The following is a 16,273-nucleotide window of genomic DNA, read 5'->3' as shown; positions in this document are numbered from 1 at the left end:
TCCGCTTGCAAAGTAATTTTCTGTCGTCAGGATTTTCTGGAGAGTCTTTTCAGTTTTGCTTTTCAGTTTCAGAAGCTTTGGGCAGCCACTGTCTTAAGCTCACACCAAAGTTGTTACTCCTTGTTGTGTTATGTGGCTTGAAGCCTCACTCCTCCAGTCTTCCCAGCAGCCCAGTGTGCTAGTTCGCTGCTGCAATGAAAACCTCTTCCTGGAATCCTACTGCATTTATAGGTTGTTGGACCTAGACTAAAATTTCCAGAAAGCTCTAGAATGGCCTTTGATAGGCGGGTCTAGGTCTATACCACAAGAAGTTGCCTTGCTGTCCTACTTCAGTGGATGTATTTCACACTGAAGTAGGCAGTTAAGTGTAATGCCATCCACATGCTAGAAGAGTTTGCACACTAAATAGTCACTAAAAAGCCTTTTCAGAATATTTTCCTTACATGCAATCCTGACCTGGATGATAAATAGAAAGTAAAGAAACAGAGTCTAAGAACAGTACCTTTTCTGTTTTTTAGTCTCAAACACGAAGCCAGAGCTATCGACATTTTCAGATATGCAAGTCAGTGCAGTCTTATGGTAGCACAATAGCAGGACTTTGTTTAGGCAGTTACTGTTCAAAGACTGTTCTTTCAGTCTGAATTCTGTATTCAAAATGAGGTGTAATCACAGGTACAATACTAGATACTGCTGTGCAAGGATTTGAAGGATTGATTGAGCCTTGCTTTTAAAACTGAAACACTGAATAAGGAGGTGTCCCTCATAATAGCCTATGGGAGGGTCAGGGTAAAGCACTTTAACTTCCTTTTATGCCCCCTTCTGTGCATAATGCATAACCAGTTACTTGTAATGATTTTTGGACCACTGGTCATGAGAAAATTAAGTGCAATTTGAAACAAGAAGCAGAACAAGTAAATGCTATCCAGATTTTTGCCTAGAGCTTTATCTTTTGTTATTTCTGTTTTCAATTGCATATTCTTTATATCACATAATTTTCCAGTTCATCTTACTCTACAGATCTTTTTGAAAGGGTCACAATATGTTTTTCTTCTTTATAGGTACACTCAAGAAGATAAAAACATGAAGATATTTGACATCTTTTCAGATCTCTGTAGGAATCAGCATTTAAATAAAACTGATTAAATTAACTCAGTTTTTTAATTGAGTTTTTTCTTTTTCTTCCCAACTTACTTCATTTTCAATCACAGCAAACGAAACAGCTGAACATTATTTTCTTGCATAATCAGTGAGAGATGGAGGTTTGCCCAGAGAAAGGCTGGACTAGAGTAAGACATCACAGCCCTTTCAGTACTGGTAATTAATTGTCCTTCTGAGTGCAGTTGCCTCTGTTGGGAAGGTTTATGGGAGCACAGCCTGTTCTGCTTAAGAATAATCATCTGTGTTTGCTTAAGCAATTTCAAGAAGTGTGTTGAGTTAGTGTGGACCAGAGTGTACTTGGGAGTATTCATGTGAGCTGTGCACCTGGCAGGGCTGCTGCAGGAGGTGTTTTTAACCAGCAATAATAGATGCAACTAGAACAGTAACATTTCATCCAACAGTTAGATTCTGAGGTTGCACTAGTACTTACATCCTCTCTATGTGTACCACCCAAGAGGAAATCATATGGAGAACAGTGGGAGTCCACGTGCTTCCTTAGTCACAGGATGAGAAATGTCTGCAGGCTTGCTTCAAGGCATGGGTTTCTATGACAGAGGTAGTTTGGGGACTGGGCTTACTTTTGTCTCCAGCTGAGGTTTTGTATAAATGAGCATTCTGTGATATGGCTTGGTAAGGGCCATGAGTCTTGCTGAGTGCAAGAGCTTTAAAAGAGAGATTGTCTTCTTGGAAGTTAATGTTCAACATCTCAGCAGGAAAGCTGGGAAATATCTGAGAAGTTAAACTTCAAAAGGGCTGAAGGTGAAAGGGGTGAATGAGTTTGACAATTCCTGCAAAACTTAGGAAGGAACTAGAGCTCTTCATAAACCTGCAATGTCAGAACTGTCACAGTTTTGCTTGATAGTGAAGGATTCTTGACTGGGCAAGACCCTGAGCAAGCAAATGTGACCTCAAAATTGGCCCTGTTTTGAGCAGGAGGCCTTGACCAGATGACCACCGGTCCCTTTCCAGCCTAAATTTCTCTGTGCCATTCTGATTCTTACTCTCTCTAGATGCTAGGCCAGACACTGTGTGGACATAGGTTTGTCCTCATCAATGTGTTCCAATTCTTGTTTGTGTAATTTTGGTGGTGAACACTGAGTATTATGATAATCTAAATGCAGGTATATATGTGTAATTGAGAAAATCATCTAAGACATCAGTTGTGATGCTGAGTGGCACATAAAACTAAGTGAATTACTGTTCCTTTTGGAACACTGGTATTCCACTGGTATTCCTTTTGGGAAAATATCAGCAAATAAGAAAGTTCTTTGGGGTGGACAGGGCATGTTGCATTACCAGCTATCCTACTTCCTCATTCCTTTCACCCCCTTCCAAGAATTTCTTCTAATATCAGTTCTCTCCATTATAAACCTCATGTGCAAAAACGTCTTTAGCTTTTCAGCAGAAGAACCTAGATTCGTCATGGCTACTGCAAAGAAGAGGTTTGTGGCCTGTGATACAGAAAGAAGTTGTTTTAATTTGCTTGTATTTCATCTTGACTTCCCTTGGACTTGACTCAGTAATCTACCTTTTGAGCCTACAAGTAGTTTAGAGTCTGAAATTACTGCTATAACAGTGGCTTTGTTAGCTTGGGGACATTGGTGCTGGAGAGCAACAACCTTGATTCCCTGAGATGTTATTTTACCTAAAAAATAAAATTGTCTTGCAAAATGTCTGCCCTCTGTCTAATGGCTACCTCTCCAAGAATGTTAAATTGAGTGTTAAAGGTTTTTGTTGCAGAATTAACTAGCACTTTGTTCAAAGGAGTTTCTGGGTCAGATTTGTAGGTACAGGTGCAGCTCTGTTGAAAAAAATATATTAGGATTGACAGGCTCATAACTTCTGGGGAAACAATTGTTATTAGATTTTAGTTATTAAACAAAAATGTTTTAGTGCACACATCCAGGCAGACGTGGTGTGAGAGTTCCCTAATATTCTAACCTGTAATGAGAGAGGTACATGAACAGAGACTTTTCTGTGTAGACTCTAGCTGCATGGGTTTTGTTTCTTTGTTGCAGAAGCAAAACATAAGCAGTTTTTTGAAACAGTTTATCTGTGAGTGGCAGAATATTAGCATCCTTTTGATTATAAAATAAAACAAAAGTGCATACCACTGCCAGGTATCTTAACTGATCCAAGGGCAGATGGAGCATGCTTGCTGTCTGCTAATGAAAGGAGAACTGAGCAAATCCAAATTGTGACATTAGCTGTTGCCTTTGTGACTAAGAGATGAGCTCCATTACCAGGGAAAGTTAGAAGCTGGCAGCTGTACTTTGGTGGCTGAGTGTCTGCTATTACACTGTTGATGCCGAGTCAGAAAGTGATGCTGTGAAATGTTAATTGGCTTTCTAGGAAGTGTGTGAACATTGTGGCTTTGTAAGGTGGTAGAACATGAAAAAGTGTCAGATGGAGAGGTTAGTTAGACAGACAGATCTGTGTTTAGTCATCAAGTGGTAATTCAGAACTTTCTTAAAACTTTCAATAATTAGCATAAGTTTTAATTAGTGCTCTTTTCAGCCTGTAACCATTTTTTTTGTTTGTTTCCAGGAATTCATAGCAACCACTTACATAACAATATATTATGGAATGTTATGCTAACTTTGTAAGAACACCTTCACCATTTCAATCAACAGGAGTCATCCAGAAGTTTGGGTGTGTTTCAAAGGCAGCTATTTATGCAAAGAAGTAATAGTACCTTGAATACGTTGAAATTAATTCTGTATGTGTTTCTTCTACTTATTTCAGGTGACTGAGCTAGAGTGTGTGAGCAGTCAAGCCAATGCAGTCCACACACATAAAACAGAATTAAACCAGACAATACAGGAATTAGAGTCTACACTGAAGAAAAAAGAAGAGGTATCTGCAACATTTATTTTTGGTTTTTCTATTACATCATTTCTAAAGCCTTTCAATATTAAGCTTGTGATGGCTGCTAGATACTGAATTATTTACTATAAATGTTACAAAGTAAATTATTTTTCAACTTCTTTGAAATCGTTAGTATTTTTCATTTATATAATTACATCAGTCCAATATAGAGCTGGGTATCTGGGTAGCAAGAAAAAAAGTATCATGCTCTCCAATTTGCTTTCACCAAACATTTCTTTTTGCAAAAGTAAGTCATAAGTGTTTTCTACAGGGCAATCATCACACTGATGCAGTCCAGATTGCCTTAGAGAGGAAGCTGTGTTAGGCATGCTTTCTTTTTTTCTGGAGAATAGGGTTTGAAACAAGTAATAGATCAATGCCTTTGTCCAGCCAGTCTATCTTTCAGGCTCTGTTGATAAAGCTGACCTTCATGGTCCATAAGATCAGCAATTTCCTTAAACACATGCCAAGCCCCCAGCCTGAAACTTGGTATTTATTGTGCCATGTGCCTTGGCCTGGACCAGGAGCAAGTAAATAAAAAAGAATTGGAGTAACACCTGCATTGGCATAGGTCCCAAAAGAAAGCATATCTGTGCCACGGAATCAAGAATCACCCGTTTATGGATGGAAAAAGGAGATGGAAGCAGCTGCATAGGAGGAATTATTTGCCCCACGTAAGAGACTGTGGGCATTGGCATGTGTGCATGGAGGGGCAGTGAGCCTTCCCTCAGTGCCATGAGGTGTTTCCAAGGAGGATGCAGGAGAGGCACAGTCATCCCAGAATATCCTCTCAAAATGGAACAAAGCCTTTTCCAAACTCCCTCTTACTTAATAGATTAGGCTCAGCTTAGTGATGTTTCACATTTTGTTGGTCAATCACTTTAGAATTATGCTGAGCTGTTGGCTGCAGAGAAATCTTGCCAAAAGGAGTTCTGGGAGGTGAATATGCCCATCTGGAGAAGAGTACTTAATAGTTTTAAGTTTGATACCATTTAGTTTCATTAACTCTTTATATTCTTGTCTCCTGAATGTAAGCTAAGAAGGTTTCTCTTCATTATTTCAGCTATATTTCTTATTTTTATATCTTATTCTAATTGCTAAGTTAAATATGACATTTCTTTTAAGATTCTCTTTTTACAGAAATTGATTATAACAGACAGTTGTTTTGGTGTTCAGCCCTGCTGCTGGTGACATAATAAGCAGTTTACATTTGAAAATTGGATTCTTTTTTCTTGAAAAAATGGAGAACAGTAGGTTCTAATAGAATTTAAAGTATAAATTTGTTGTTTTAATTACAAGGGACCTTAATTTTTCAGGCAAAAATTATTTTATATCTCTTTGGGGGGAAAGAAAACTTGGACTTTTATAAAAGAAAATGCTCGTGTCTATTGCTGTACAATCACGATGGAGTTGCTGTTTTGGGACCGTGATTCAGTAGTACTGGGAGCAGGTCTTACACTTCATGTTATCTGATGGGCAGTAGCCAACTGCCAGTTTTGATATTGTTGCACTGACTTGCTCAGAAGAAGAAGCACCAGCCAGATTACAAGCACTGAGGCCAAGCCAGGTAACACATTGCTAGCAAGGTTGTTTCTTCTCCCTTAGGAAATAGAAGGATTGAAACAAGAAATTGAAAATGCCAGAGAGCTCCAGGCACAGAGGGATTCTCTGACCCAGAAGTTACAGGTGAGCTATAGTGCATCATCTTAATTTAGAGAAAAAGGAAAAATTATCAGCAAGCGGGCAGTTCACATGTGCAACTTGTGCTATATTCACTGAATGTGCCAGATGAATGTGTAAGTTAGACTACCCTGAATGTGCTGGGTTGGGATGACCCTTAGGAATTTGTATAAAAATTTCTACCTGCTGCAAATTGCTATTTTTATCTGAGGAAACAAACCACATTGCTTTTATATGTCCACAGAGTACTCTCAGGTTAGCAAACATCCTTCACTGATACATGTCCTGGACAGTTCTGGTCTCATTTTCACAGCAGCATCTTCCCATAGTTTTTGCATGCTGCTGAAGCTGTCTGTCTATGAATCATCAGCCTGGGATGAGTTTGTGTTCAGCTTTTAAACAAGCCTTGAAAAAGTAAGAGTTAAAGCGCTTTTGTGTAGTACAGGCTTTAAAAACACACTTTCTTTGTTTTCTTGGAATTATTTAGAAACATTGTTCTTTTATTGTTTTTCAGTGGTTGTTTCTTACTGTGTGTAATGTCAGATACCTGAGGCTGATGGATTTGATGTTCTCTCATTATATCCTCCTTTGGTCCATCTGAGCTCTTGCCTGTCCGTCACTGCACTGACCAGCCAGCACATAGCCACATTCCTTGTCACACCTGCTTCTGGAACAAGGCTGACCAAAGGCCTGGGTGGAATACACCCTGCTTTCAGCCTTTAGAGTTTTAAAAGAACTGGAAACTCGGGCATTAAATAGCTCCAATCCTAAAGTGCTGAAAGAGGATCCTTTCTGTTCTATGGCTTAGCATATGTTGAAAGCAAGCCCCATCAGGTCACAGCCACAGCATAAAAATCATTAGGCAGGTATTCTTTGAAATGCATGACATGAACTGGAACCTCTATGAATCAAATTTTAACCTACAGAATAAACCACTAAAGATCAAAGTGAGTTTATTATTTTTTCCCCATTCTTACATCAACTTGTTTGCACAAAGTATGTTATTACTTTGAGCAGTGTTTAAAGAGTATTTTGAGTACACCTGACCTTGCCTGTTGCAAAAATTGTTGCTGGCTTTAGGCTAAAAGTACAAATTTTCATCTGAAAAGGCATTTATGTGAGAGACTAAAAAGAGACATTGTAACAAGAGCTGGAAATCATTCTAGCAGTATCAAACGCAGTAATTTTATTGTAAGATCATATGAAAAGAAACAGTGAGCCAGGAATTAACCATCCTTAGCAAGCAGGATTATGAGACTAGTAAGAGATGAAAGATCAGGAAATGGTAAATTTGTAATAAAATTTTACCTTATAAAGTCACTAGTACCATTTTGGTATATTTATGTATAAGTGATTGAGAGCAGCCCTGCAGAGAAGGACTTGGGGGTGATGGTAGATGAAAAATTCAACGCTAACCAGCAGTGTGTGCTCCCAGCCCAGAGAGCCAAACGTGTCCTGGGCTGCATCCAGAGCAGCGTGGGCAGCAGGGCCAGGGAGGGGATTCTGCCCCTCTGCTCTGCTCTGCTGAGACCCCACCTGCAGGGCTGCATCAGCTCTGGGGTCCCAGCACAGGAAGGACATGGACCTGCTGGAGTGAGTCCAGAGGAGGCCAGGAAGCTGATAAGAGGACTGGAGCACCACTCCTATGAAGGTAGCTGAGAAAGTTGGGGCTGTTCAGCCTGGAGAAGAGAAGATTGTGTGGAGACCTCATAACAACTTCTCAGTATCTCAAAGTGGCCTACAGGGGAGCCAGAGAGGAATTCGTTAGGAATTGCAGTGATAGGACAGGGAATAATGTCTTCATATTCATTAATTCATGAAAGAATGTAGGTTCAGATTAGATACTAGGGTGAAATTCTGTACAGTGATGGTGGTGAGGCACTGCTTCAGGTTACCTGAAAATGTTATGAATGCTCCATCCCTCGGAAGTGTCCAAGACTAGGTTGCATTGAGCAACCTTATCTAGTGGAGAGGGTTCCTGGCCAAGACAAAGGGTTTAAACCCTTTGTTGAATTGTTTTAAGGTCCCTTCTAACCTAATCCATTTTATGATTTCGTGATTCTTTAATCCCCAAATGGATATATTTTGTATACATGTCCTTATGTCACATTGTAAGTGATCTGTTTCTGGAAATGGTTATATACATTTCTATTCAAGTAAATTTAAAGCATCACTTAGGATCTGAGTTAAAAGGTGCCTTTATTAAGCTTAAACTTAATTACTGCCCTGATGCTGCCCAGGAAAACGATCTTGAGTCTGTGCTTTGCTGTAATTGTCCTGCTTTGATTATACTGGTGTTCTCTGAGCCACTTCACCCTACATCTGTCACATCATCTGCTATAGCTTCACACTGTCTCATATATGTTCACTTACCTGACTCATCATTTATTTGAAGAGTGATTTCTCTCCAGGGCTCGTATCTGTTTCTCTCACTCTTTGTTCTTGTGCTTTATTTTTCCCTCATGTGTTTTGCAAGTAGATTATGTAACTTTAAAATATTTTGGTAAAAGCCTTCTATGAAAAGTGCTATACAAAGAAATTAGTATTTCAAGGTGTATTGCATTTCTGATACACACATATCAAGAATTAATTAGATAACAATCATTGGCAAACTAGTGAAGAACAATATGTTATCACTGTGAAGGTTAAGTATCAGGGTCCTTTTTAATAATTCCATTAGTAATGTAGAGAAGTCATATGTGAGTCATGATCAGTGTGACTCTCACAGAATATGTTTATTAATATGTCTGATTCCTAAATATAGCTGTTGTGTATGGTTTGACTATTTTATTCCAATACTCGCACTGAATTCTGAAAAAGATTGTTACAGTGCAAACAACAAACATAACTAGTAATGATTTATTTATTCTGTAAGAGAAAACACTATGAGAAATTATTTCATCTGATGAAAGAAGAGCTTGAAAAAACCTATGGTAGAAAAACCAAGTGCCAAATACATTCTGCAAAGCACCTGAATGTACCAAAGAGTCAATTTATTGTTGGATGAGATCAGCTGCCAGTAAAGGGAAATGGCAAAGCTAGGGGAATAGATTACATTATATGTAATCTATCTCTTCCAATCAAGAAGCAAGTTTTGAGGTTGGCTGATTTGAAACAGATAATTGCACATGAGCTAGACATGAACTTACAATGCAATAATATTGCAGAAAGCATTGATATTAATTTAGGGTAAATATGCTTAAGGATCAAATGTAAATTTAAGAAGCAGCATTTTCCAGAAATGAAAAGCAACAGTTTCTGGCATATTTCATTAAAAATGTCTGAGAAGGGCTTGAAAGTTGTTCTTCAGTGCTAAATAACAGGCCAACAGAATGCTTTATTTAGGCCCAGATATTACAATGTAAAGCCATGTAAGTATCTATAGGTTGTTCCCAAAGTGGACTATTTCATTAGTGGCTTGCCTGCTTACAGGAATTAGTTATCTCTGAAGTAAGAGCAGTGGGAAGGGGACTTCCTAGAACACACAAATTCGGTGACTGGAAGAGAAGCAATGACAGGATGGGCAAATATTTAAAAACAGCAGTCAGTTTTCTAAAGAAAGGACTGCATCACTCTGGCAAAGCTGAGAGGACCTTGGATTTCACTTTTATGTTGTATACTGCAATCACTTGACCCTCAGAGGGTCTTGAACCTGGGCAATCACTACACCAGTAGTACTTGTTAGTACTTGTCTTAGAAGGCAGGAGTAGACGCAATGAAGGAGAGCTTTTGCATGGTATGACTGGGTTATAACCAGTTGTCTTCTTCGTTTGTGGCAGCGGTGGGAGCTATTCACTACATAAGCATGTATGCATGTTATTTGTGTTTTACAAGTGCTCTATCCAGCTAGCTTCTTTTAGTACTTTGGCAACTAAATTATTCAGTGCTAAACAAATGAATTCTTCTCTTCATCCTGGCAATAAGGGGTAATTTGTGCTCTCAGGTGTGCCGGCTGGTGCCCAAAACTCCATAGTTTTTTACTTGTCCATTTGCAAACAAGATGTAAGGGAGGCCTTCAGTTTGGCTGGGAGGTAACCCTTCACTCCACAAGCAGCCACAGCTATGAGGCAGTGAATGTCCTGATGTTCTGTCTTCTCCAGCTGCACCACTGCTGGGGGTCCAGAACTCTCCCCTGATGCACAGGCTGGAAGCTGAAACTGTGCACTGGCCACATCACCCCATCTCTCCTCTGGCCAGGGGTGCAGTGCCCAATTGGTGCTGCTAGCAAACCCCTCACAAGTGGATACCTTTCTCAGGCCATGGACTTTGACACAGGGCCACCATTACGTACTTGTTGCTCTTGAGTGACCCAATATGTTTTCTGTATAGTCAGGTTGTTTGTTATGATTAGCTGAGCTCTTTCCAATGTAAACAGGGATAAATTTCTTAGCCTTGAGGGAGAGTGAAGAATCACACCAAAACCAGTGAGAGAGTTGGAGGGCTGAAAGAGGAGTTGCTCATGCTGCGATCATTGGCTGCTGCCAAATCTCCCTTCCTCTTTGTAAAACTAGTTGTAGTAAAATCTCAGAGCAGGCCAGTTAAAGCTTTGTGACACAAAACCACTGTAAAGGGAGGTGTTGTTGAAAAACATGTTACCATACATAAATATGAATTCACTATACACTTTTCTAGAGACGTCTGCACAGGGTGTATGGTGTACTAAACACATTGTCTCTGTGCTGCCCCTGAAAGGAATTCTTGTAACTGAAATTACAGAATTTAGCATGAATTTATGAGGTGTGCAACGAATAGAACAAAGAACAATATGCTATTCCAGACCTAGGTGACTGTTACATTTGTGATTTGATTGAACACAGGGCACCTGGCTTGCACAAGGCAGAGCAGTTGGCACCACCCCCCATCAGGTGCAAGCTGGACCTGCGAGGAGTCCCAGGGGCTGACGCCAAGGGCTTCTCCTTTTGAGTGAGAGCTGAGCTTGCTCAGGGTCAGGCCCCCTGGGCTATGTCCAGCACGCCACCACTTCATCTTTCCCCACTGCATGGGAATGGCATGCCCGTTCAGCAGTGGTGGCCGTCCCATTGTCCCTGCTCCACAGGTGGGTGCTGTGCAGCGAGGCACAATGCGCAGCTCGCACCTCCTGGTTTACATTTGTTACAGTCACCTTGACATCCACTGTGGCGGAATACTCCTGTCTTAATTTTCAGAGTGCAAAGCCTGTAATGTGAGATGGGAATAAGGTGGTGCTCCTCTGTCTCTAGAGCAGTGTTCTGAACGGGTTTTGCCATGGGAACTTTTGATGGAGAACCGTGTCCTTGAGCAATTAATAGAGTCTAAATCAGGGCATGATTGAACATAAGTAAACTCTGAAAATATGTTTTCACTAGGCAGTACACTTCTGAATGACAGAAGTGATAACACACCTGAATGAGTGTATTATTTGTTTACTGACTAAAGTTCGTCCCTCTCCAGAAATTTCCACCCTTCATATAGTTATGGGAAAATGGAGAAAGTGGCAGTATATATACAATTGTAGTATCAATTCAGGTTCTGGTTTTGACTTAGTGAAAACTGTAAAGGTTTACAAATTATTTTAAAAAGCAGTTGATAAAGCACATGAGTACCAACAGGAGGTTAGACTGCTTTCTGTTTGCAGACAACACATTAACATGTTGTGTATTTTCTCTGAAGGAAGTAGAAATTCGAAACAAAGACCTGGAAGGACAGCTGTCTGATCTAGAGCAACGTCTGGAGAAAAGTCAGAATGAGCAAGAAGCTTTTCGCAATAACTTGAAGACACTTTTAGAAATTCTTGATGGAAAAATATTTGAACTAACAGAATTACGAGATAATTTGGCCAAGCTAATAGAGTGTAGTTAAAGAAAATGGGATTTCAGTGCCAATCAGCTTAAAGATGCACTGTCTCTCTTCATAGGACTGTGTTGGGCTCTGCATCAAAGTTGCACAAAATTAGAAAATGCTCCTCTGAGAGGGATTGTTTTAAATTTGACTTGCAATTCAATGTAAAATTTAAAACTCAGCCTGTAGCCGGTTGAATTAAAAAATACCAAAAAAATCCCTTTGAATTACAAATTACCTCCTTTTACATTATTGGCCACAGATAACTTGAAAGATATTAACAATAATTGAATGCAATCCTTTTCTAATTATCAGTGATGGAAGAATTAGCAGTGTCCCAGGACACACTCCATTATGTGAGATACATTATAAGTTATTGGCTGTTTTATTTAAGATATTTAAATGCTGTGTTTTGTGCAAGAACTTAGTGATGACAGCCCTGTATTTTGTTGTTCTTAATAATTTCTCAGGATATGCTGCACTGTGGAGAAGCAGTGCCGGAACAAATTTATTCTTGCCAGGAATGAGAGAGAGTTGCATCTTTAATTGAAACAAATTTACTATAACTGCTTGTATAAACTTCTTCCTTTTTGGTTTTTTGGGGTTGGTTGGCTGGTTGGTTTTTTGATTTTTTTAAGAGCTATACATATATACTGGAAGATACTGTATTTCTTTGTGGAGCTTTGGTGTTCTACAATATTGTCCAATGTAAGGTTTAATTTTTAATATGAATTCCATGTAATCACAGTGAGATAGTATCTTCCACTTAACTAAATTTTGAAGCCAACCAGTGATAGAAGGTGAGTCCCACAAAAAAAGCCCAAACCCCCCTGAGAATTTTAAACATAAATTTAAGATTTTAAATTTGACCTGCACAGATTACAAGGAATGGCCAGTCGTTTGTTTTCTGGCCTTGATACTTGTATTGAATGTTCAATTTGCTGTTAACCTGTTCTGCAGGAGACTTTTTCAGAATGTGACATGACATAGATGTTCTGTGAATAATGGCTTATGGGGAGCACTGTTCTGTTACAGATTCATTAAGGGCACAGAGGTACCACAAGGGATTGTTCATACACTGAACGTGTCTAGCCAAAAAGGCTCTTTCTTGAAATTTTGTTGTCATAGCAAATTGAACTGAAGACATGTTTACTCTTTTATGGGTCTTCATATCACATCTTTATCAAAACTACACCAGGCAATATTCTGAACTGTTAACCAAGTGTTTAAAAACAGGATATTGAATTGAATTATCCTCAGTGAGCAGGTTTTAAAGTTGTTTTGATGTAATTTTAACAGACTTTTAGCAAACACACATTTCTTTATATAATAGATTTATTTAAAAACCCAGCTCTTTGAAAGGTAAGCCAATTGTCATGTGTCTTGCATCACAGTGCATTCTTGCCATAAATTGCTTGTAATGCTGAAGAGGGCTTTTTTAAAATGTATGAATGAGTGTCAGACCTCAGATTTGAAAGATGCACGAACCTTTGTTTGCTCCCCAAATTAATTTGAATGTTAAACATGAAATCTAGCTGCTTATTAAATTTGTAGAACACAGTTTTCTTCACTTAGAGACTGATATTCAAAACTAGAAAAGATAAGTTTGTTTTCATGTATGTACTGTGTGTATATACCATATAATACACACAGGTCATTTATATTGGAAAGACATGCTTTATTTCTAAAATACCTTTTTGTTTTCCCTTAACTGGTGATTTATCAGGTCTCCCCTGACTAGTCAGGGAAGTGGCTTAGGTTAAATGCTAAAACTGTCATGTATTATATGGTGTGTAATATACACAATGTTTACGCTTTCTCCATATTTTTTAGGGTATTTTCTCACATTTATTAAAGGGGTGGGGGGAGCTTGTTTCATTGTGCTACTGGTTGAAAACTTTGTGGTGAGCTACATGTTAATCATTCAGGGGATTTTAGATAGTGATGTGTATATCTTCATCAGGTCCATATGAGCAGATACAGCCAGTTTTTAATTTTCCTGGGGATATTTGGGCCTGATTCTCCTGTCACTTGTGCTGCTGTAAACCAGATGTGTCCTTGATGTGATGTCAGCAACATTCCGTTGGCATAACATCCATGGAAGTGCAAGGAGAATTTGGCCTGTTAATGCTCAGTGGACATAATAAGGATGAAGAAAGAATAAAAAAACATAATGATGGAATAAATGTAATATTATTTTTAATGATATTATTATTGACATTTTTAAAGATATGATGTCATATGTGTGGGGAAAATAGTGGACAGAAATATTTCCACTTAAATTTTGTGAATATGTGTGGTACATGAGCATTTCTATGTATAAGTACACACACATATGTATATACAGAACATGGAAAAATTTAGATGTGCACATTTTTAATATTTTCCTATTGAAATTAAATTTAAAATTGGAAATTGATATTTGAGAATTTCTTTTTCTCATAGAATAGATAAGCTTCATTTCTTTTTTTTAAATAATACAATTACTGAGGGCTGCACCTTTGAATTCCCAAATAGTTGCCAAACATAAATATGGGATGAGGTGGACATACGTGCACATATAAATAAAATCCTATGTCTAAGACTATTTTTAATGCTTATGTACAGTAGGCAAGTATTTAGCAATTGTGATCTAAAGTTCATACTTAGGTGGCTATACCTACTGTAGCCTCTTCACTTCTGTTTTAAGGTAAAGGTTTTCCCATTTGAATTGTTACCGTCCCAGAGACAAGTACTGTACATTGTATCTATCTTTAATGAAACTATGGGAATATGTAAACAAGAAAACAGTGTTCAGTACTGTAGCCTGAAAACATGACCGTGAACTTGCACTGGAGGGGAGAGCAGTCACTTTGTGTATAATTTGTTACATGGCAACTACAGTATTGGAAAAAAAAAAAAAAAAAAAAAAGAGCCAACAAAAGAATTACCATAAGCCTCACAGAAATACAGAAATAGGGGAAAAAAAAAAAAAAAAAAGAGAGTGAGAGAAAAAAGAAATCAAACCCACAGTTTTTTATTTTGAAATACACTTGCTATTCTCTGGAGAATGTATTACTCTTTTTTTTTTTTTTCCTCTTAAATCTTTTTCAAGTATGTGCAAGTGATAGCAGCAGCTACCTTAATCTTTCAGGTGCTACTGGATTTTGCATTAGTGTGTTATGTTGTGAAATCCTGACTTTGACATAAAAGGTTTATGTAAGTATATCCCCGTCTGGATAGCTAGTTTTTGGAGTGTATTGTTCATAATCCATATGCCTCAATGATCCAGAAATTGCATTTTTCTATGTGGACAAAGCAAAACATGTGAATTAAACTGTCCATTATAGAATGGAAGTTCCTTTTCCTGGCCAATATATCCAGGAAAGAGGAAAAGAAAATGAACTGATAATGCAGAAATGCGGTTATAAGTTCTCTAAGAAAATACATTTTCAGGTAAAAAATAAATAAATAAATAAATAAATAAAGGGCTAAACAAGTTGTTACACAAATAAGTATCATTTTACGCTATCGGTGGCATTCCCATGATAATTCCTTTAAAGAAAACCCTAGAATTAACAATGCATCAATTAAAGATTAATATTATGGGACATGTCTTTTCAGTTGACAGCTGTGAAAGGTTTCTGATTTCTGCTCATTTTTCTACCAGTTGGGGATTAACCTCAGGTTTGCTCTCAATAAGAGGCTAAACCCCATTTCATTCTGTCATCTTAGATATTCTGTACTGAAGTGGCTGCTGAAGAACTCTCTGTGAACACTGCATTCAAAAGTCAAAATCAAAGCCATTTTTCAGAAATACTGCATGGAGAGAGGAATGGAAAACTGTTGCAGACCTTAATTCTCTGCAGAGATGCAGAGATCACTAAAAGCATGTAACTTGGTTAATTGCAAAAACCTTAAGGCCAAAGATAGATCTAATTAGATATTAGATCTGGATATTAGAAGACAGTTAAAAAATACCATCAAGAAATTCTATCCCAATATGCGAGTTCAGTCTCAGTCACTGAACATGACAGTTAAGTGCACACCTATACATTGGGGTTTCTTTTTCAGAAAATGGACCTGACTCTGCTAAGCAATGTTCAAATTGTCTTGTTTACATTTTCTTAGTAATGCTGCATTTGTGCACTACCTCTGAACAGTGCTAAGCAGAGACAGTATCATGGAATAACACACATTATTTGAAATCTCTGGTTTTGCTTAGCAGCCTTAGTTCCTCGTTTTACTCCACTTACTTCAGACAAGATGGATGAATTTTCCCTGTTTTGTTAAATGTTTTGGAACAATGAGCAGAGTTTTGTGTTACATCCCGGAGTCAGTTCAGCTCATGTCCACTCTTCTGGTCATGCCTAGCCAGATAGCAGGTGTGAGTCTAAATGTCATAATACCTCTAGATACTATAGACAAAAGTGGGTTTTCACATCATAAGGAGTCTCACAGCTTGCCCGCCACAACCTCTCAGGGACCTGTAGCGGCCAGTTCTACTTCTGCACTGCTGGCAGCTCATCATAGGACCAAAGAAACACAATATACCTACTTTCCCCCTCATTGCTGGGTCTTGCATAAGCAGAGCTCAGATGCAACAATATTATCTGGCAACCGTTAGTATTTTCAGATAAAGGTATTGGAAGGAAAGTAGCTATCAAAGGTGTTTTAAATTCGGGGTGGGTGGGGAAAACACAGATTTCAAAAAATTCCCTAGTGTGGAACCCTTGTGTAGCTGTAAAATAGGCGAGAATGACTTGCAAAT

At 38.4% G+C, this 16,273-nt stretch overlaps 1 protein-coding gene across 1 annotated transcript in view; it reads left to right on the top strand.

Annotated features, from left to right (window-relative positions):
• Positions 1-14,502, top strand: part of HOMER1 (homer scaffold protein 1) — an 85,796-nt gene extending 71,294 nt beyond the window's left edge. The window contains exons 7-9 of the mRNA XM_058827805.1: positions 3,904-4,014; positions 5,632-5,712; positions 11,356-14,502. Coding sequence (XP_058683788.1) covers positions 3,904-4,014; positions 5,632-5,712; positions 11,356-11,544 — 381 coding nt within the window. The 3' untranslated portion in view covers positions 11,545-14,502. The remainder of the gene's footprint in view (positions 1-3,903; positions 4,015-5,631; positions 5,713-11,355) is intronic.
• Positions 14,503-16,273: the final 1,771 nt, after the last annotated feature.

The sequence above is a fragment of the Poecile atricapillus genome, chromosome Z, assembly GCF_030490865.1.
Source record: "Poecile atricapillus isolate bPoeAtr1 chromosome Z, bPoeAtr1.hap1, whole genome shotgun sequence".
Classification (NCBI taxonomy): domain Eukaryota; kingdom Metazoa; phylum Chordata; class Aves; order Passeriformes; family Paridae; genus Poecile; species Poecile atricapillus.
The sequence above is the reverse complement of the archived record's forward strand: the minus strand, read 5'-3'. Positions and strand labels throughout refer to the sequence as shown.